Source organism: Azolla caroliniana, unplaced genomic scaffold, assembly GCF_043228905.1.
Source record: "Azolla caroliniana isolate FFs.n. ecotype wild unplaced genomic scaffold, voAzoCaro1.0.p SCAF_12, whole genome shotgun sequence".
In the NCBI taxonomy this organism is placed as follows: domain Eukaryota; kingdom Viridiplantae; phylum Streptophyta; class Polypodiopsida; order Salviniales; family Salviniaceae; genus Azolla; species Azolla caroliniana.
The window spans coordinates 16,810,200-16,831,118 of NW_028230447.1; the positions used below are offsets into that span (position 1 = coordinate 16,810,200).

The window sequence follows — 20,919 nt, forward strand, 5'->3', positions numbered from 1 at the left end:
TTTTTCCTCCCTATGTTGTTTTAGCTCTAAGATATACCTACCTACTCTCTTTATATCCGAGGTATCTAATAGTTTGGAGAGGGTCCTAATATGTCTTGGTATTTCACCCTTATCTCGGCATAAGTTGGACACTTGCATGTAAAATGATACTCATCCTCTATCTCTATGTGACATAACCTACATAGCCTTTCCTCTTTGGGGACTCCATTAGTACGACCATTCTCAATCTCATGTTGGTGAGATGATATCCTAAGTTGTCCAATGGCCACCCTTAGTGCAATTGTCTCAGAGGGAAGAGAAATGTTGAAGCGGGGGTGGAGACCGTACTTTGCGAAAAATGGAGTAACGCTCGTTATGCAAAGAGTTGTTGTAGGCGAACTCGGCAAGTGGGACCCATAAATTGGGCCAAAGGGAGGACTGGCACCTTCTTGCAGATCGATCGGACAGTCGTAGGGTCGATGCTCGGGCAAGCGATCAACATTCTTTTTCTCAAACACGTCCTCGAAGTCTTCATCCTTGGACAACAATGAGTTTGTAGTTTTCTTCATTGGACTGCTCGACTCAGAGGCACTATGTACTATTTTCTTCACTGTGATTGGGACGTGAGCATCCGCCTTGGAGTTGATTCCTGCTTTAATGGAAGGGTGAGTGCTTGAAATTAATTTGTGCCATATTGTTGCCGCAACATGAGATACTACTTGCACCTCCGAGTTGGTTTGCGAGAAAGTAATCGAGTGGTAGCGCCAATTGACAATTGGATTCTATGCCTTCAGTCAGGACAAACCAAGTATGACCGGATGTCGCGGTGAAGTGATAACATAAAATGTTAAGACCTCCTAGTGGTTCCTGAGCTGTAAGATAAGTGGGACGGTGGCTTCGGTGACTGCTCTAGAAGAGAGCATGTGTCCATCGATAGCTTCCACTTGGATTGGTTTGGACAATCGGACGACCGGAAATTTGTGTTTACGAACGAACATCACATGCTAATTGTCGTAGAGAGCTTGGCCATCCCACTGAACATCACATGCTAATTGTCTAAATTCAAAGGCATAAACGGATATCGGACGCATACCTTGATGTAATAAATAGAGTTTGGTGATGGCAGTTTGGCTTCGGTCCGTAACCCCAAATGTCACCTCAAACTCTGCCAGAAAGGCATGAAAATTTTGTAGAAGTGGTGATGAAGTTTCGACCAACGGTGCAAACCAGGCTTGTGTAGCTCCTAACAGAAGGGTCCCAATGAGACCAACTTGACGAAAATCATATGCATACCGTTGGGGTTGTAGTTGGATAATAAGCTCGATTTGATTTATGAACCCTCAAATGCGCTTCATCATGCCATCGAACTTATCAGGTAAACTAACCTTGGGCTCCATACTTGTAGTGGGATGGAGAGGAGTTGTTTGTTGATGCAGGAGGAGAGTTGTTTTTATCTTCGAGTTCCATCAGTGTTCCAACTTGAAGCTTCCGTAATGATTCCCGAATGTTGTCATTCTCAAGTTGAAGTTGATGCATGGCTTCCATGAGCTGATTTACTCTCTCGGTAAGATCTGACATGCTGAGGCTTAGAAAATGGGAAGGTGAACAAATTGTCACGGACAGGTAGATGAGGCTAAATACTAAGAGAGAGCGAGAGCATAAGCAAGAGAACAAGAAAGGGAGAGTGAGAGAATAGACAAGATAAAAAGAACTAATATTATGCTTCCGTAACTGGTGTTGTTCACCTTGATTGTAATCAAGGTGCACCCGAGTATTTATACAAGAATGTGGAGGTATGCATGTAAGCTAGGAAACTTCTAGAGAATGCATATCTCTAGAAGTTTCTTGAAAGTTCTAGTGATTAACCTATAATGTAATAAGTTGGATCTTATACAATATAATAATGCATAGATGGATGTAGCTCAACTAGTAAGGTTGCCCAATAAGACCAGGAGGTCATGGGTTCAACCCCCCACATGCATCTTGTCTATGATAGTAGTGAACAACGGTATTCCGAGAAGGCCTTTGGGAGGAAGGCACATTCAAACAAAAAACGAGTGATGGGTCGAAGTGCCTTGATGAAAGCAACAGGCGAGCGAATGATATGGTGGATCGGGTGGAAGCAATGGATGTGTTCAAAATGGAGGGACAAAGTCGGTGTGGGTGAGGTGCAAAGAAGAAGCAAATCAAAGGTTGACAACCTTTGGCCCCACTACCTCACTCTTTTTCTTCTTGGCACATGCCGGAGGATATGCAGTTTGGTGGGGGTGGATGTCGTGAAGTGGTGTGTCTAGGGGAGAAAAAGTGAAAAAGTGTGGTTCCACGCCCATTTCATAAACATTAAGGGCTAGTAACATTTGAGTGTATACAAAGGGGTGAGCAAGGTTTGAACCTTACACCTCCAAAATAGGAACCAATTGACTTACCACTAGAGCTAGTAATGAGTGTTGATTTTATATATTTCCTTATCATATTCAGAATTCCATACAAAACCGTGTGCCTAAAACCACGGTTTTGTGCATGTCACAAGCAAAACCGTATGCACAAAAATCATGGTTCCAAGCCCATGGTTTTGCACATGAAGAGAGCTATAAAACCCTAGTAGGGCTTGTGTAAAGGGCTTGTCATCATCAATAATATAATATTCTTCTTCTCATCTATCTTCTTCTCAAAGTGTACAATCTTCGATCTTCTCAAGTGTAATAGTGTTTCCTCGACTCTTAAAATTGACATCGTCCTCTTTTCAATAACTTGGCGAACGTTCTCCTTGGCGCAAATGTCCTCCCCGGTCCAAGACCCTGATGGTCCCGCTCGAGCGACGCACGCACGAACGTGAATTTTCGCGACACACATGTGTATCTTCACGACAACGTAGCTCAATTGTTTTACAAATATATTTGTAAGTATCATGGATTACTACAAATCATCGTATCTAACTAGGATCTTAGGTTCATGAGTGGATTTTGGGAAGAGTTGTTCAAGATTTTGGGCACGTAACTCCGTATGTCAACATCGGCACATCCTCAAACCGATGGACATACTGAGATGCTTAATCAGGGCATCGAAGACTATATTTGTTGTTACATCAAGGCATATCAATCAAATTGGGTGGAGCATGTTGACATGCTTGAGTTCTGCTACAACGCAACTATCCACTCAACAACAGATTTCTCTCCATTCGAGCTATCAACGCAACTATCATGAGTGGATTTTGGCAAGAGTTGTTCAAGATTTTGGGCACGCAACTCTGTATGTCAACATCGGCGCATCCTCAAACCGATGGACATACTGAGATGCTTAATCAGGGCATCGAAGACTATATTTGTTGTTACATCAAGGCATATCAATCAAATTGGGTGGAGCATGTTGACATGCTTGAGTTCTACTACAACGCAACTATCCACTCAACAACATATTTCTCTCCATTCGAGCTATCAACGCAACTATCATGAGTGGATTTTGGCAAGAGTTGTTCAAGATTTTGGGCACGCAACTTCGTATGTCAACATCGGCACATCCTCAAACCGATGGACATACTGAGATGCTTAATCAGGGCATCGAAGACTATATTTGTTGTTACATCAAGGCATATCAATCAAATTGGGTGGAGCATGTTGACATGCTTGAGTTCTGCTACAACGCAACTATCCACTCAACAACAGATTTCTCTCCATTCGAGCTATCAACGCAACTATCATGAGTGGATTTTGGCAAGAGTTGTTCAAGATTTTGGGCACGCAACTCCGTATGTCAACATCGGCGCATCCTCAAACCGATGGACATACTGAGATGCTTAATCAGGGCATCGAAGACTATATTTGTTGTTACATCAAGGCATATCAATCAAATTGGGTGGAGCATGTTGACATGCTTGAGTTCTACTACAACGCAACTATCCACTCAACAACATATTTCTCTCCATTCGAGCTATCAACGCAACTATCATGAGTGGATTTTGGCAAGAGTTGTTCAAGATTTTGGGCACGCAACTCCGTATGTCAACATCGGCACATCCTCAAACCGATGGACATATTGAGATGCTTAATCAGGGCATCGAAGACTATATTTGTTGTTACATCAAGGCATATCAATCAAATTGGGTGGAGCATGTTGACATGCTTGAGTTCTGCTACAACGCAACTATCCACTCAACAACAGATTTCTCTCCATTCGAGCTATCAACGCAACTATCATGAGTGGATTTTGGCAAGAGTTGTTCAAGATTTTGGGCACGCAACTCCGTATGTCAACATTGGCGTTGTCGGGGTAGTTGTGGTTCGTGCGGCGAAGTCGTAGGGACTAAGGTTAAAGGAAGTTGACTATATATTTTATAAGGCTTGTGCGTTGATGTTAGAAAGATTAAGGATAGGAAGACAAAGTAATGTTTGTGAGAGAGACGAATATAGATAAAAGATAGAAGCAAGAGTATGATATGAACATGATTTATATTAAGAAAACAAGATTTTACCAACTTTACAATGCTTGATAACAAGATGAAACCCTTCTCTACCGACTCTTGATTTGAACCCTCGACTTCAACTCCGAGAGACAAGACACTTCCCCAAATGAGCTAGCTTCTTTGCTTAATAAATTGTTTGATTTCTTACTTTCTCTTCCTGATTACCCTGTTTTCCCCTTTTCCCTCTTTTTATAAGTATTGTCATGCATATGGTAATGTGTGGGAGCATGGCATGCATGTAATGCATGAGTTATATGTGATGCATGATCGCCATTTGGCGCACATGCATTGCATGTGATGCATGATAGCCATCATGCTTATTTGAGCTCCCATGTATGAAAATATATACGAGATAAGTATAATGATGGATATAATCTTAAAACAAATAACCTAGCTTAGTGGTGTATGCTTTGTGCTTGATATACAAGGTTGAGGGTTCAAGTCCCTCAATTTTACTTAATACAATATTTAAGTTTATTCTTATATAGTGAAGCACATTCTTGACAACATTTCTAAAAACAAATAGCCTACCCTAGTGGTATATACATTGTGCTTGGTTTATAAGGTTGTGTGTTCAAGTGTTTGAAATATTATTGAATTCAATATTTAAATTTATTTTTATATCGTGAAGCAAATCCTTCACGACAATGCATCCTCAAACCAATGGACATACTAAGATGCTTAATCAGGGCATTGAAGACTATATTTGTTGTTACATCAAGGCATATCAATCAAATTGGGTGGAGCATGTTGACATGCTTGAGTTCTGCTACAACACAACTATCCACTCAACAACAGATTTCTCTCCATTCAAGCTATCAACAGGCAAAGAAGTACTCACGTCAATTGCCTTGTTACATACTACTAACAAAACACAGGCAGAAGGGTTGGATGCAGCCAAGTTTTTAGAAGAATGGAAGGAGAGAATGCAAGCAGCACAAAGTATCAGATGATTAATCGGGTTAACAAGAAATGTGAACATGTGGAGTTTTCCCCAGGAGACTTAGTATTAGTCAGTGCGACTAATTGGCCGTTACCTCAAGGTCTCACACCAAAGTTCAACCACAAATACTATGGCCCATACAACATAACAAAACAAATCAATAGTTCTCCTACAAATTGCAACTACCATAACCTCCAAAATCAAGATGTTTTTCATGTCAACCTACTAAAGCGTTTTCATGCAAATGAAACGTGCGGTCATGAGACAACCAATAACATGCCAACCACATGTCATATTAAAGACAAAAGTTCGTAGAGCGAGAAGACACTACTTGATCAAGTGGCAGGGGCGATCATTGGTGGATGCTACGTGGGTTACTGAGGAGGCACTATGGCAAGCAGGTTTCGAGTGGTTAATGGAGCCACTAAACCATCCAAATTCTTAAAGGAAAACCATAGCTAACACGAGGGCTAAATGTGGCCACCATGCATTAGTTTTGTGGTCGAAACTCTCATCCCTGGCGGGAGAGTGTTACATCTGTTAGGTCTAGACCTAAAATAAAGAAACTGTTATAAATAAAGAACCTTAGAAGTACAAATGATTCAATTAGTGAACATTTGAGATTCCCATGATTCCTATTTAATAGGAGTCTATTTTCCTCGAGGGGCAAACCCAAATTTGGGAACTTATTGAACTTTTGTAATTCGTACTTTAATTCAACGATGTTTTTTTAGTTAATTCATGTTGGTGGTGGTAACAAAATTAATACACTATTAAGAAAATAATAACAATATGTTAACCAAAAACCAATAAACCATTAAAACAAACCACTTAAACCAATAAACCGATAAACTCGAGTTTTAGAACTAAATCAATTCAGCCATTTAATAATAATTTAACCAAACCAAACCATGTAATTATCTTGGAATTGATAAACCATTAAACTATTGCTTAATGGTTCGGTTTGAACCTAAATTGGGCCCATAGTTATCCATGAGGATCAATCATATGCTCTTGCATTCACCATCTCTCTTTTCCATACTTTATCAATGAAGAAATCCTCTTCCCGTGAGAGCTTCTACCACACATTGCCCCATTCATACCCTCTGTGAGGATAATATTGTCAAATGTGAGGGAAAGCAAAGGAAGTCATTCAATCATGAATGTAGAGCATCTCTCGAATGCATCTCTTTCTCCCACGCTTATTATAGACTTGCTCATTCCCTACAAAATTTGTAGAGAGACTAAGTGCTTCTCATTCTCATAGATTTCCTAACCGAAGGTTTGGGAAGCACTTTTGACTATTTCGACAGATTCCATGCGCCCTATCTAGCAATGCCTATTTTCTCCAATGGACAAGATTTTGGGCACTCTAGACCATTTGGGGCCCACAATAATAAAGTGTTTGATTAAACCAACTGCATGGAGTTAGCTTCTTTAAGCAATCCTTTGGCAATCTCTGTTTGATTGTCTGCAACTTAGAGACATCACACAACAAATTTACACTCTTTACTTTGAGTGTCTAATCGACACTTGTATATTTCTCTTTCTTCTTTGTGGGTTTTCACCTCACTTCGAGGTTTCCCACTAGTAATAAAAGTGTTACTAAAAAACAAACTCTTGAATGCATCATGTATCGTTACTATATGATCTCATATGTCTCCTTGATGCCTTTTCTTCTACAATCTCAAATATCAAACATGTGGGTTTGTGGGTCTTTTGTTAATGAATGAATTACACGTAAGCCTTTGTTCCTTTTTGTGATGCTTGCGATGTGCGTTCGATTGTTTTAGGTATTTTCATGCTCGCATATCTTCCTCAACAGTGTTCCTCCTCCATGTTGATGTCGAGGTAGGAGGATTACTCAATTATCGACAATGTGGGAAAGAATGGGGGTTAATAATTCATTAGCCATTACCTACGTGATGAGCTCGTCCCTTTAATCTTAAAGCTCTAATGAAAGACTTCATTAAGAATCAAATGAAGTTGCTCAGTAGACTTAACTACACATTTATGTATATTAAATGTAAAGATAAACATTGTGCTTCAATTTGTTATAATGAATGCTCAAAGAGTTCATATATAAAACTTAAGCATTGAGCAAAAATGAATAGTATAATGAAATAAATTAATGATAGGGAGAGGGGCTTAGTTTAAATGCTGAGAAAACGAAGGAGGAACTCAAAAAAGTAAAAATAAAACGTCATTTTATACTCGTTCGCAATGTTTAACCATTTTCGCACTAGATTGGCCAGAAGGCCGTATACCCTAGCTTTTTATTTGTTGTCCTCTTTTCCTTGCACATAATCTTGCATCATTTGTACCATACCAACATCGATGTCATTCAAAAGTATGGAGCATGAAGTCTATGACAAGCACTTGAGGGATTGGGGGAGACATGAATATATATTGTCACAAAATTTTCATGATATGTATAATGTGATGTTTGAGATAGGCTTATGTGAATGTATGCCTTGACTCCATGCTAGACTCAAGGCTTGTGTGGGCATGCATAAGATGCCAAGTAAATAAATAATGGCCCTAGATCCTCACTATGATCGAAGGTAGGTATGTTGATGCAAGCCTTTGTGAAGGAATATATATCGTGAATGTTTGGTGCAATATGGGACATTAGAATTGGGGCATTTCTTACATGCCCACTAGCATTGTGGTCCTTTGAATGCAAACACAAAGTAATGAAGCACCTAATGGATAAATATAGTTAAGATATCCAAACAATTTTGTGCTTTTGTTGGTCACCTTTTAGATGTGATGAAATACACTATGTTTGAGTTGGGCATTTGAGAATGCATTTAAGATAGCAAACAAGATGGCCTTATATCCTCCTCTTCTAGATGTGACGATAATGTGACTCGTGAGGGTAGTTTATGATACTAGAAATATTTTAATGAATATCTTAAGCATTTCGATAAGATATGTGATGGCATCAACACTTAGGTATCGATCTATCATCATTCTATGTCTCACATGTAATATATTCTTAATGTTCAAGTTTAGAACCTATTGAGTTGGCCATAAACGTGATGAGCATCAACCTTTGCACGCTACAACGCATGATAACATCAATTATATGGTTTTCACACATTACCTTAAATAAACAAGTTCTTACATGTTGACAATAGATTGTAAAAAATTTGAAACTTACTAACTCCTATTAAAAATTAGGATCCATCGTAAACCATAATATAGTAAAAGCCTCTTGTATTTTAAGAAGGATGTCATTTTTAAAGTTATGAATCACGATTATTGTTGCAGTGCAAATATTAATGGTGGGGAACCTCAAGATAAGGTAAAAACTCACTAAAGAAAACGAAATTATAAAATATCATAACTCACACTCAAAGGTAAATTATAATTAAAGAGATTTTTAGAAATTGCATACAATCATAAAGAGACGATCTCAATCAGGATTCAAAGAACTAAAAGCCATAACTAGGCGGTTGACCAATTACCTAGTGATTTCAAAATATCCAAATGGTCCTTGTTGGATGAATTGATTCATTGAAGAAATGGTGGATGTTTATAGCTTTTAGTAAAGTCAGGATGGCACAATTAATCTAAAATGGTTAATGATGTTTAAAAGAGAGGCTATCAAAAACTTTGTCTCTAGATACATGGATTTTATGCTACATCCACTTGGAAGCACAATGGTTCAAAGTAACCTTGAAACGAGGAAACCTTCTCTTACGTCTTTCTTTCGAGGGTTATATTGCATAACATGCCTCTTACACTTCCATGTCTTTTTATCTTTTAAATTCATCATACTTCTGTTACAAATCTACTAGTCATTCTTTATGACCCTTTAACTTCCATCTATATTTGGGAGGGTAAGAGATATTGTAATTAATTTATAAACTGTTACCTATACATAATCATCTTTTTCCAGACAAAGCATGTCTTGACTTATTGACTTGCTCAATGCGAACTTCTTTTCATTAAAACTCCATTTAAAACATGGAACTATTTTATATCACGTTTTACACGTGGTGCACCCAAAATGTTGGGGTTCCTTCTAAACATTGTCATGAAAATGGGGATCTAACCCATCCTAATAGATTGACTCAAGAATATCTACAATGAAGCATCAAGCTTTCATTAATGAGCTTGGTCTAAAGGAGCATCCATTATGTACCATTACAAAATCCTCTTGCATTATAGCAATAGCGTGACAAGGTTATGACGTCTTAGCATAGGATACATCTCACTAATCAATTAAGATAAGATGGAAGTACCAGTCAGAATATATTGTAAGCGTACCTACGATCCAAGTAATATGTGTCTCTTGTCCAACATACATACACATACACTTGTTTTAGCAAAGCACAATAAAACATTTTTTACATATCAAATTAGAAAGGGCATTCACACACATAGAAAATGCCGAATTTGACAACAATCAATGCCAATTTCACAAAGTCCGACACTCATCAATTCCAATCAGACAAAATTTCACCACCATCAATGCCAATTCGATACAACTTGAGAATCATCAATGCCCATCTCATAACATTCATATTAAAGTGCCAAAATTTGACAAAAAACACCAATGTTAAACGTTAGCCGGCTTTGATATCCAAACAAAGTTATAAAGGTAAAACTTTCAAGTTTTTCTCGTCATGTTGAAAGGTAAAACGTAAAGTTCACACGCATCAAAAAAGTTATGAAGCCGCATTGTCCGCCGAATTGTGGAACTAGGACTCGTAGGTGGTCACGTCAAGTTTCTTCCTTTCATATCGTGTAATTTCGTTGTAGCATGTCAATAACTGCATGAATACACTCGAATGTATCACCATCGAAATAGCAAACCAATACATCTGCAGCTTGTCCATGCACGATGCACATGCACATGAAAATGTATACATATCTATATCTATAACATTCATGTGCACAATCCTACATTTATACATACACATACATGTAGTACTCACCCTGCCCTTGATATATTTGACTTATTCCCCTCGACAAAAACTCAATATACACCTTATGTTCAAAATCAAATTTGTTCACAAAATGATTTGATCATCATGACCTAATTGCAACTACTAATGAAGTAGCATCACGATTATGATTGCAATTAGCATGACTAATTCACATTACATTGGTTATCAATTGAACTACAAAGCATTACTTAATTATGACACACATTACGTTATTACCCCTCTCTTTTTCTTGTAACATAACTAGGAGAGGGATCATAACTTGCATTGATCTAAATCAACTAGTCCCTAATTGAATATTGGAAAAATAGGATTTATGTAATGTACGTGTTGTTTTTTACGAGGGTCAGAAGCCAAAGGTTTTTAACAACCAGGAGCACGCCTTTCCCGAATCTCGGCGAAGCTTGACATTTCTGTCCAGACGAGTTGGGATAGACTTACATTCTGCCATCCCGGTAGAGAGACTAATATTACCCTCTCCTACAAGGGGGAGTATTGACATGTTCCTTGCGGTGAAAACCCATCAAAGAATGATTAGAGCGGAATGACTCCATATACATACATGTATTATGCACATACATTTCTGTACATGTAAAATGTGTCTTTGAGAAATACCATACCCCTACACATACACTCAAACTTCCATTCTAGACACACACACACACACATGTTTACATTTTATATCTTCACACATACATATATACATACATTGCTAAACACAAGTGTGTGCAAGCTGAGGCATAGATCGATTTTTATCCATGCAATGCATTCATGCTATGTATGTATGTATATTTATGTATGCACAATGAATGCATGCAAGGAGTAGAATGATGTAACAAAGGCATGGTCCATGGATTGTGTGTGTGTGTGTGTGTGTGTATGAAAGGACTCTGGAGTGTAAGATGGTATGCATGTGTAGTGGATGCATAGATTGTATGATGCATGATGGCATGGCATGGCATGGCATGTATGAAACTGTATGTATGTATAATGAAAAGCATGGATGGTATGTGTGTGTAATGATGGAATTTGATGTATAGTGGATGCTGGGGTCGTAACAATGTATGGTAATGAATGGTATGCATTAAGTCTTTGTATGTGTGCAATGGATACATACCTACATACGTGGACTGTGATGATGTATGTGTTAATGGTGTATGTATGTATGTACTGTAAGCATGTGTGTATGTATGCATCGATTGGAATAATGTATGCATGTATGTATGTATGTGCATAATGAATGAAAGAGTAGATTGGAATGTATGTAACGCATGCATGCATAATGAAAGAGTTTGTATTTATGCATGCATGCATGCATGCATGCAATGTATGTATGCATGTGTGTAGTATGTATGCATGTTGTATGCAAGCATGTGTGTATGTATGCATGCATGTGTATATGCAAGTGTGTATGTATGTATGCATGTGAGTATGTATGCTTGCATGTATGGGTACATGTGTGTATGTATGCATGCATGCATGCATGTATGGCCATGCTCTGTTCTGCAACCCCATCACCTCAAGACATTTCAGAAGAAGCAGAGAGCAGAGCAGAGAGCAGAGGTACCACTTTACACACACACACACACACTCTCTCTCTCTCTCTCTTTCTCTCTCTCTCTCTCTTTCCTTCTTTTCAAAGCAAGACAGTCTCTTTTCCTCTTCTTCCCCATTTCCATCTTCTTCAGTTTCATACCCTCCTCCATCTTTTGCTTCTTCAGTTTCATCATCATCATCATCATCACCACCACCACCACCACCATCATTTTCTTCAGTTTCAATCCTCTTCATCTTCTTCAGCTCAAGACTTCTCTTATTCCTTTCTGTCTTTCACCTTTGCTTTTAGCATTTTAGCTCTCTCTCTCTCTCTCTGTACTTGTTTGTCTTTGCAATTTGTCCCACACCTCAACTATGTGCTAAATTAAGACATGGCCAACAACAGCAAACCTGCAACACCTATAATAGAGGTTTTTTTTTTTATATTTCATGTTTGAGACATATATTTATCTCTTGCTCCTTGCTTCTACCCTCACATGGTTTCCCTTTTCTTTCTCTTCTTTCGTTGTGTTATATGTTGTTCTACAGGCCATTCATCTGAGAGTCCATATACATTGTGAAGGATGCAAAAAGAAGGTGAAAAAAGTTCTCAACAAAGTTGAAGGTATGTGGTTCTCTCTCTCTCTCACTCTCTCTCTCTCTCTCTCTCTCTGTATGTCTCTGTGTGCATATATGTATGCATGTGGAAGTTGTATGTAGCATGTATGTACATTTGAGAGCGCTATTGCAGCATTGGAGGGACTTCATATCTGCATATAATTACATGCAAATACATTGTATTTACACTTATATGTGTATGCATCTCTGTGTAAATGCAATGTATGTATGTATGTATGCATATGGGTACATTGTATTTACACCTATATGTGCTTGTATCTCTGTGTAAATGCAATGTATCTATGTATGCATATGGGTTATGTATGATAATAGAGATAACACAGTGCCTCCTCCCCTGCTCCTTGTTTTGGTTTGCAGGGGTGTATACAGTAGATATTGATGCAAGTATTAGCAAGGTGACAATCACAGGAACTGCAGATGCTAAGACATTGATCAAAAAGCTAGAGAAGGCTCATAAGGTTGTTGAGCTATGGCCCACTGTAGAAGCTCCACCTGGTCATGGCTTCAAAGGGAGGGAAGATGTCTTTAAAGGGAAAGGAGAAGGTATTATGAAAGGAAAGGAAGATGTTCTTAAAGGAAAAGAAGGTGTTATAAAAGGAAAGGAAGAGGTTGTTAAAGGGAAAGAAGAGGTGGTCCAACAAGGTAAGGTAAAAGAGGTTAAGGAAGAGGGGGAGGCCAAGCTATTAAAAAAGCAAGAAGAACCTGAGCAAAAGCAAAGACAAAATCAAAAGCAAAATCAAAATCAAAATCAAAATCAAAATAAAAAACAGGATCCAGCTGCGTTGCAAGCCAAACAGGAAGAGAATGCAGAAGTTAACCAGAAGAAAGAAGACGACAATGGCGCAAAAAAAGCCGCGGAAAATGGTAACAAAAGGAACAACAATAGCAAGAGAAATAATGCAAGTGGTTGCAAGAAACCTAATGGTGGGGATGGTGATGCTAATGTCAACAACAAAAGCATGGCCATGGACAATGCGATCAAAGGCATGGAGAAGAAGAACACTAGCAATGGAGGTGTGGATGTGGAAAGCAACCTCAAGAAAGCTGAAACACTAGTGGATGAACCAAAAGCAAAAGCAGGAGGGGCCGAGGAAGCAAAATCAAGGTCTGACACCATCCCGAAGAAAGGATCGTTGCCATTGAGGCCAGACAGGGCAGGCGAAGGAAAGAAACCCGAGATGGTAGTTGTGGAAGAAAAGGGTGATGATGGTGATGGAGTGTTTGCAAGTAGCAGCAGTAATACTAATAGCCCTTCACATATGAACAAGCATGTGGCTCCTCCCCCGATGGTCCTTGTTGAGACTAGCCCCGAGTATTTCGTGTCCGAGATGGGTTCAGCTGAAGAGTATGCTACCCACATGTTTAGCGACGAAAATGCGAACAATGTTTGCATAGTCATGTAGACAAATGTGTGCATGATCTATGTATGTAGTAGTTAGTAAGTATGTAAGCCCTATATGATTGATGAATGTGACTGAAGCCTTTCCACACTGGACCATTTAGTTAGATATGCAACAATGGCAGCTAGCTGGCTACCAAGCTAAACTACTGGGGCTCATGTGAGAATATTTCCTAGTATCAATAGAGGCTAGCTAAGCTAGGTTACCTAGATTTAGCACATATATGTGGAGTTTTTCTTTTCTTTTCTTTTTTACACATGATATATATACATGTACTTAAAATGTAGAGAAAATTGCAAAGGGAAGAAAGAAAGTCTTGTGTGGATGCATTTATACATAGGTGGTAAAGGCTATATGCTATGCCTACACCGATGGTGATGGTGATGATGTTTTTGTTTCTTGGGAATTAGTCCTTTTCTGAACATGCAAGCATGAAAACTGTTCCTTTGCAAAATGTGTATTTCTTCTTGATGTATTTTTATGCTTTTTGCTTCCTTAGAAAGAGAGTAAATACACATTCATCATAGTGTGTGTGTGTGTGTGTGTATTGGAGTCAAACACAACTTTTGAGGGATGGAACTGAAAAGCTGTCTGAGATGAGGGATTGATGATCAAATTGAGAAGCTGTCTTCAACTTTGCTGTGTGACAATGATGATCATTGATGATGCATTCTTTTTTTGTAATACTACAGGAGCGCACAGACATACATACATACACAATGCATACATACATGCATGCATGCATACTTAAATACACACATACATATACATACCTAAATACACACGTATATGTACATACATGCATACATGCATATATGTATGTATATACATATATACAAACACACATACACATGCATACATACATAATTCATACATACATACTTACATACACACCTATATGTACATACATGCATATATGTATATTTGTACGTATATACAAACACAGATACACATGCATACACATGCATACATACATACACATACATGCACTTGCCTTAATAGTAAAAGAAAGAAACTTGTTTTCTAATATTCATACATGTGCCTAGCATGTGTATGTACATATTGTGCATGTATATATTACATAATCTAGTGCATCCACATAAGGATGTGTGATCTCTGACACTCAACAGTATTTATTTCTTCTCAGGACTCATCTTTCTAGGTATATATATATAAAATTTCATGACATGCATAAACATGTACGGATTGCTATGACACAGTAAAACATATGTAATTTTTTGTATATCTGCCATATAAAAGTCACCACAAAGTGTGCAAATAAAGAGAATATGTGAGTATGCAGTCATTACATAGCAAAGAGGAGGAAGTGAGAATTTTTGTTTTCAGACAACATTGTTTTTACACAAAACTATACATGGCCATTGATTATGGGCTATATACAAAAGAAAAAGAAAGTCCTCTCATAGAGTTCATCTTAAACATAACTCTCGAGAGATGGATAGATATATTATTGATGTCCTCAGGAGACCGAACATAACCTACGGGGGGAAAATATTTCATGAATTTGCTGTTACAATGTAGTATCACCAACGAGGGAGAGAGAAAGAGAGAGAGAATCAAAATACATATCTACAACTTATTCACCCTCTCTCCTCTATGCAGTCATCCTATGGAATCTTCCTACGGCCTTCTCGGTCGAAAACAATGGGTTGACACCTCTTGTCTTCATTCATCAGACTCGAGCTTTGGAAGTGCGAAACCAATGCAGGTGTTCCTTGAATCCTTGCATATGCTAATGATGCCACCTTCTCACTGTTGAACCTTTCCCATTTCTTCCCATCCAATAACTTCATTGGACAAAACAGACAAAAGATTGTCATTTGTCGCCTTAACAAAAAAATAATCCATGATCTTTGAAAAAGAAAACAGAGGTTGTAAGTTTCAATCAATCAAGCCGGGGTAGAAATTTCATTAATTCATTGCATACCTCATATATGGAGATAATATGCGATGGAGATATCATGTTGATGAAGGCATAGCCGACATTACAATTGTTCTGGTTTTTGTGGAAGATCAAGTTAAAACAACAGACTGGTGATATTTGAAAAACTAGCTAAGGAAAATTACAGATTACAGTCTCCATTACGTACGAAAAACTATATACCTTGAAATCTATTGGTAAATACACGAAGTCATACATTCCTCGATGCGTCTTATCGATCATTTCTAAAAGCATCTCCACCGTATACCTGTGAAACAATCGCTTTGCTTTCAAACGATTTTTCTTTTTCTTTTTCTTTTTATCTTTCTCACAATAAACAGTTGATCAAGATTTCAGAAGCAAATAAGATGTATCGCAAATCTTTCCGAAAAGGATTGCTGTGATGTTCTTTAACAACATCAATCATATACAAAATGACAAGACTTACTTATTGGGTATGTTCTTTATCATGAGTGTCGTACGAGTATCTTCGCCAAGCAAGATTCTCTTCAAATTAAGCTGATAAACATTTGTTGCGGCGGGTTGGGGTGTCACATTACTTTCTGTCCTTTGAAGAAACCGTCCGCGTTGTAATACATCACAATTTGCCATGTTAGTTACAAAACTCCCACCACTTTTGAAATGCAGGGATGACAACAACCCAGAGCTTTCATGATCCAACTTTCCAAAATTCTCCTTCATACCCCCATGTTGACTATAGACAGGGGAGGTAACATTCTTCGACACAGAAAAGGAAGATCTCGATCCCAATGAGCCTAAGCCATAGAGAGGAGTATCTGGTGAGTTTTGTTGAGAATTAAACCCAAATTGCTTCTCAAAGGAGGAGGGGTTTCCATTTAGAGGGCTGAGATAATGTTGATGCAAAAAATGCAAATTTGTATTCATGGACCGGTTTCCATAACCAAAACCTTGAGGTTCACTAGCATGTTCCATGGTATGCAAAAAGCTACGAAATGTTGGGGAATCCGTTATGTTTTCAGTGTTATTGAAAGGGGGCTGTGATTTCACAACCATTGGGCTATTTGTCCCGACACCGCTCCATGTTCTTGCTGAATATCGATGCGATCCACTCTCCAGGGAGTTCCCTAATTTTTCCCAAGGACCTATAGATACAAGCAAACCTTGTCTGGGTGTTAGAAATTCATCGAGCAGATTATTCCATAAGGGCTTATTAATGTATAAAAACTTGTATGATTAGAAAGCCATCAAGCAAAGTGTTGTTCAATGTTTAAGTTCAATCAAGTAAGTAAATGGCTCAACTAACCTGGAGAAAATCCAAGAGAAGGTGAAGTTGGTTGTGTATCATATGAACCATATATTCCTTGCTCCAATTGATCCACATAATGTTCCGGCGAACTGATTCAATGATAATGCAGAGTATTATGCTTAAAAGAGGGAATGTAATCACTGGAACAACAAAGTTTTGGTCGAAGAGTGCCCAAAGTTTCCAAATACTTATGAGGGTACCCCTATGTAGTAGTACCAAAACATTACAAGGATACCCCTATGTATGCTACCCAGAATACACCCATGCCATACCAAGCAATCATCAGAAATTAGAATACCTCTATGGCAGTACAAAGAGAAAATGATTGAAATTTAAATGGGAAGAATTCACAATAGAGGGGTATTAGCTGGAGAATTTTCAGAAACTTAAAGATGCATTATTTGTATAGGAGGAAAGAAAATGCAACGAAGATCGAGGGGACCCTATCATACCACCACATGAGATTAGAAAAAAGAAAAGAAAAAATAACAATGGGAAAGTGCATCACATACATGCGTAATGAAGTGCCACCGGGGCGACTTGGTTCTAACTTTATACATCTTCCTCCAATAACAGCCCTATTCAGTCCTTTCAAGGCTGATTCTGCATCTCGGATGTCATAAAATTCGATGAACCTATGGTGACTTTTATGTGGAGTTTCACGAATCTACATAAGAAAAAAATACCATCGGTCATTTCCAAGCTAGAAACCTTGGAGAATTCTCCTTTTCTTGTTTGTTCCCCCCCTCCCCCCCCATAAAGAGTTGAAACAATAAGACTTGACAATAAAGCCAGCAAGAAGAAACAAATGAAGATATATTTACCTCCCTTACTTCACCATATCTTCCGAATAGCTCAAGGAGATAATCACTAGATATCGATGCATCTACATTGAAAATGACAAGGGTTCCTTGATTCATGTCCTTATCTGATGGGTTGTCCTAAACATTATAAGAACAAAAGAAATTAGCATATACCTGCCTGCTTCGTTTATTTGTCAAAAGATGTATTTAGTACTTATTTCAATTCTTTTCAAGAACGTTCAAAACTCGAACAGTAAAAAAGACGGTAAAAAACTCAAGATAAACAAAAACATGAGATTGTAAAAGAGAAGTTAAGCTACTCATTTGAAAAAACTGTTTTAACTGTTTCAAGGCTGTGAAAAATGTTCTTCAAAAAACAAAAGGTAAGGATCAATCAGTATGAAACAATATAAGATATATACAAGACATGCCGAATACATATATAGTATAATGAAATCTTATGCACATATGAAAACAATTGTTCCATCTTTTGAACTCCATACCTTAGGAAAGGAGAAATGAATGTCAAGCTTTTTGTTCCTTAGTTGTTTGTTTTGGAGAACACGCATTGCAGTTCTAGCTGCTCGAATGTCAAAGTAAGAAACCATAACAAAGCCTCGATGCTTGCATGCCGAATAAAGATTACGTATGTCCCCGAAAGGCTGCCATGAAGCAACAAAATGTAAGACATAGAGTACACATGGACATAATTGACACTTTCACATACATAGACAAGGACATTATAACTAGACAAACTAACATAATATATCTTGCATTAACTTCACAAGGAATGGAAATATACACCATACTCCAAGCAAGAAAATCTCATAGCCAATTGTTTACAAGATGGAAGCATAGGTGCAGAGTTCCTTAGGAGATGAAGAGAGAGAGAGAGAGAGAGAGAGAGAGAGAGAGAGAGAGGAAAACCTCAAAGAGAGCCCGAAGTTCCGAGTCGTCAACACCATTGCTAATACTTCTAACAAATAGAGTTCTTGATGGGTGCTCCACAAATAACATATGCTCATTCAATGCTGAACTGAACCCTCCGGTCGCCCATCTGGTACCTCCAAGCATATCATCATTGACATGATTCGTGTAATGATTTGCACTTCTCCGTGATTCTCCTTGTATATCCCCATCCATCTCTAATCCACCTCCACTACTAAATATATCGACATCTTCATCGAGGTGGTTTATATATAGACTCATGGCATGCATACTTTGAAGAAGGTCGTCGCCATCGGGAAGAAGACCCCCGATTGCTTGTCTCACCATTTCTTCATCGAGAGGCTCATCTGTATCTTCTTCCTCAGCATTGATCCCAAAATGTGAGTAGCCCATCTCACTCATTTCCTCAAATTTAGCCCTTATGAAACCAGAACAATATTTACTTATCCCCTAATTAGGGTCAAGCAAATGGTAGCAACTGATGATGGGAAGAACCCAAGATCAAAATGAAGTTCCAGAGCTTTTTGTCCAACCCATTAGTGGCTAGTATTACTAGGTTTTTAATTATATCTGAGGTCCGAATGATCCCATCAGCTGGAGGTTCAGACTAGAGGTGTTGTAGTAGTTAGGTATATTTGTATAGCCTTTGATCTAAGACTGAAAAGAAAGAATGCCATTATGTTAGTTCTGATTTTAATCAAAGTGCACATGCACATGCACATTCACACATACACATACATACACATACACATACACATACATTCAGCATTCAGTGAGATACTATATCCAAAGAGATATAAAAGAGAAGAGAGAAGCAAGCAAACCATTTTGGTTGTGAATCCATGAACAGCATTATGGAGAGCAATCATTGATTTGATTAACTGGAGAAATGCTGCTCATTCATCTATCTCTTGCCTCTTGTCTCTAATTTCACCTGAAGTAAACAAGCAAGTAAAAGCTCTGTATATCTACTCCCCCCTTGTTCCCATTGCCATATGAGCAAACAATATATTAAAGAAGGGGGAGATACATAGAGAGAGAGAGAGAGAGAGAAGCAGAGCAGGCAAGATGACATCATCAAATACATCATCAAACTTTCAATGGTTAAAAATGATCCTTCTTTCTTTTTATTTTGATATAAAAACAAATAATAGCATTTGAGATATTTATCAGTTTTTGTTTTGTTTTGTCAAGAAGAAAACAAAAAGCTTCCCTCTCTCTCTCTCTCTCTCTCTCATTTATTTTGTCCTTTACCTGAGAAATCAGAAAACAAAGAGGTTGATAATTTTTGTAGTATTTACAATTGTGACCCCAATAAATAAATAAATAAATTTTATTATTATTTTAAATACTCTTGTGTTTTTTTTTTTGGCTAGAGTCTTTGTGTTTGAGGAGAGTGTGCCATGCCAAAAATACTTCTATTCTCTAATGGAACTCTCTCTCTCTCTCTTGGTGTTGGTGTTGGTGTCTCTTGTGTCTAGGGGGGGGGGGGGGGGGTCCACACATCTCTTGTCTCTTTTGTATATGGTGTCTTTGTTCCTAGGGGTGGGACTAGGCTCCCACCCATGATTCCCCACACAATCCCTGTGTCCACGAAAACTGGTCGATCAACTTACTCTCCCTCTCTACGCAACCACGACAAAGGACATGTGTCACACACACATACACACTTGAGGTCTCGCGCGAGGCCCCATCCCCAACCCCATATTAAGCTCTCTCTCTCTCTCTCTCTCTCTAGTAAATATATGTTTGTTATTAAAACAAGATGCTAGATAATACATACAACCCTTGCTATCTCCAGTACTTTGTTAGTGGGCGATATGACAAAGCAAACCCTCTCTAGTATTGTAACACCAAATGCCATAAATCTACATCATCTTGGGACAATGTCTCCATACAATATAGTCGCGAAAATTGCCAAGTCAATTTCCCTTTCATCCAATGGAGTTGTTGTGGTACTCCACAAAGCCCATCAAACAAGGACCCATTTCTCATGGTCCAGTTAAGCCACAACCCCCAATACC

At 38.3% G+C, this 20,919-nt stretch overlaps 2 protein-coding genes across 2 annotated transcripts; one reads left to right on the forward strand and one right to left on the reverse strand.

Moving 5' to 3' along the window:
- The first annotated feature begins 12,043 nt into the window (after window positions 1-12,043).
- LOC147857263 (uncharacterized) lies at window positions 12,044-14,251 on the forward strand. The gene is made up of 3 exons (XM_087328700.1): window positions 12,044-12,306; window positions 12,425-12,500; window positions 12,872-14,251. The coding sequence occupies exons 1-3, from the start codon at window positions 12,268-12,270 to the stop codon at window positions 13,915-13,917; spliced, it is 1,161 nt and encodes a 386-aa protein (XP_087184826.1). The 5' UTR covers window positions 12,044-12,267; the 3' UTR covers window positions 13,918-14,251.
- Window positions 14,252-15,232: 981 nt separating this feature from the next.
- On the reverse strand, window positions 15,233-19,879 carry LOC147857264 (protein MEI2-like 5). Its single transcript, XM_087328412.1, has 10 exons — window positions 19,720-19,879; window positions 18,875-19,552; window positions 18,451-18,609; window positions 17,969-18,085; window positions 17,657-17,811; window positions 17,142-17,233; window positions 16,305-16,980; window positions 16,040-16,124; window positions 15,863-15,931; window positions 15,233-15,722 (listed from the first exon to the last, which is right to left on the reverse strand). Exons 2-10 carry the CDS (start codon window positions 19,295-19,297, stop codon window positions 15,543-15,545), a joined length of 1,956 nt encoding a protein of 651 aa, XP_087184538.1. The 5' UTR covers window positions 19,298-19,552; window positions 19,720-19,879; the 3' UTR covers window positions 15,233-15,542.
- Between the last annotated feature and the right edge of the window lie 1,040 nt (window positions 19,880-20,919).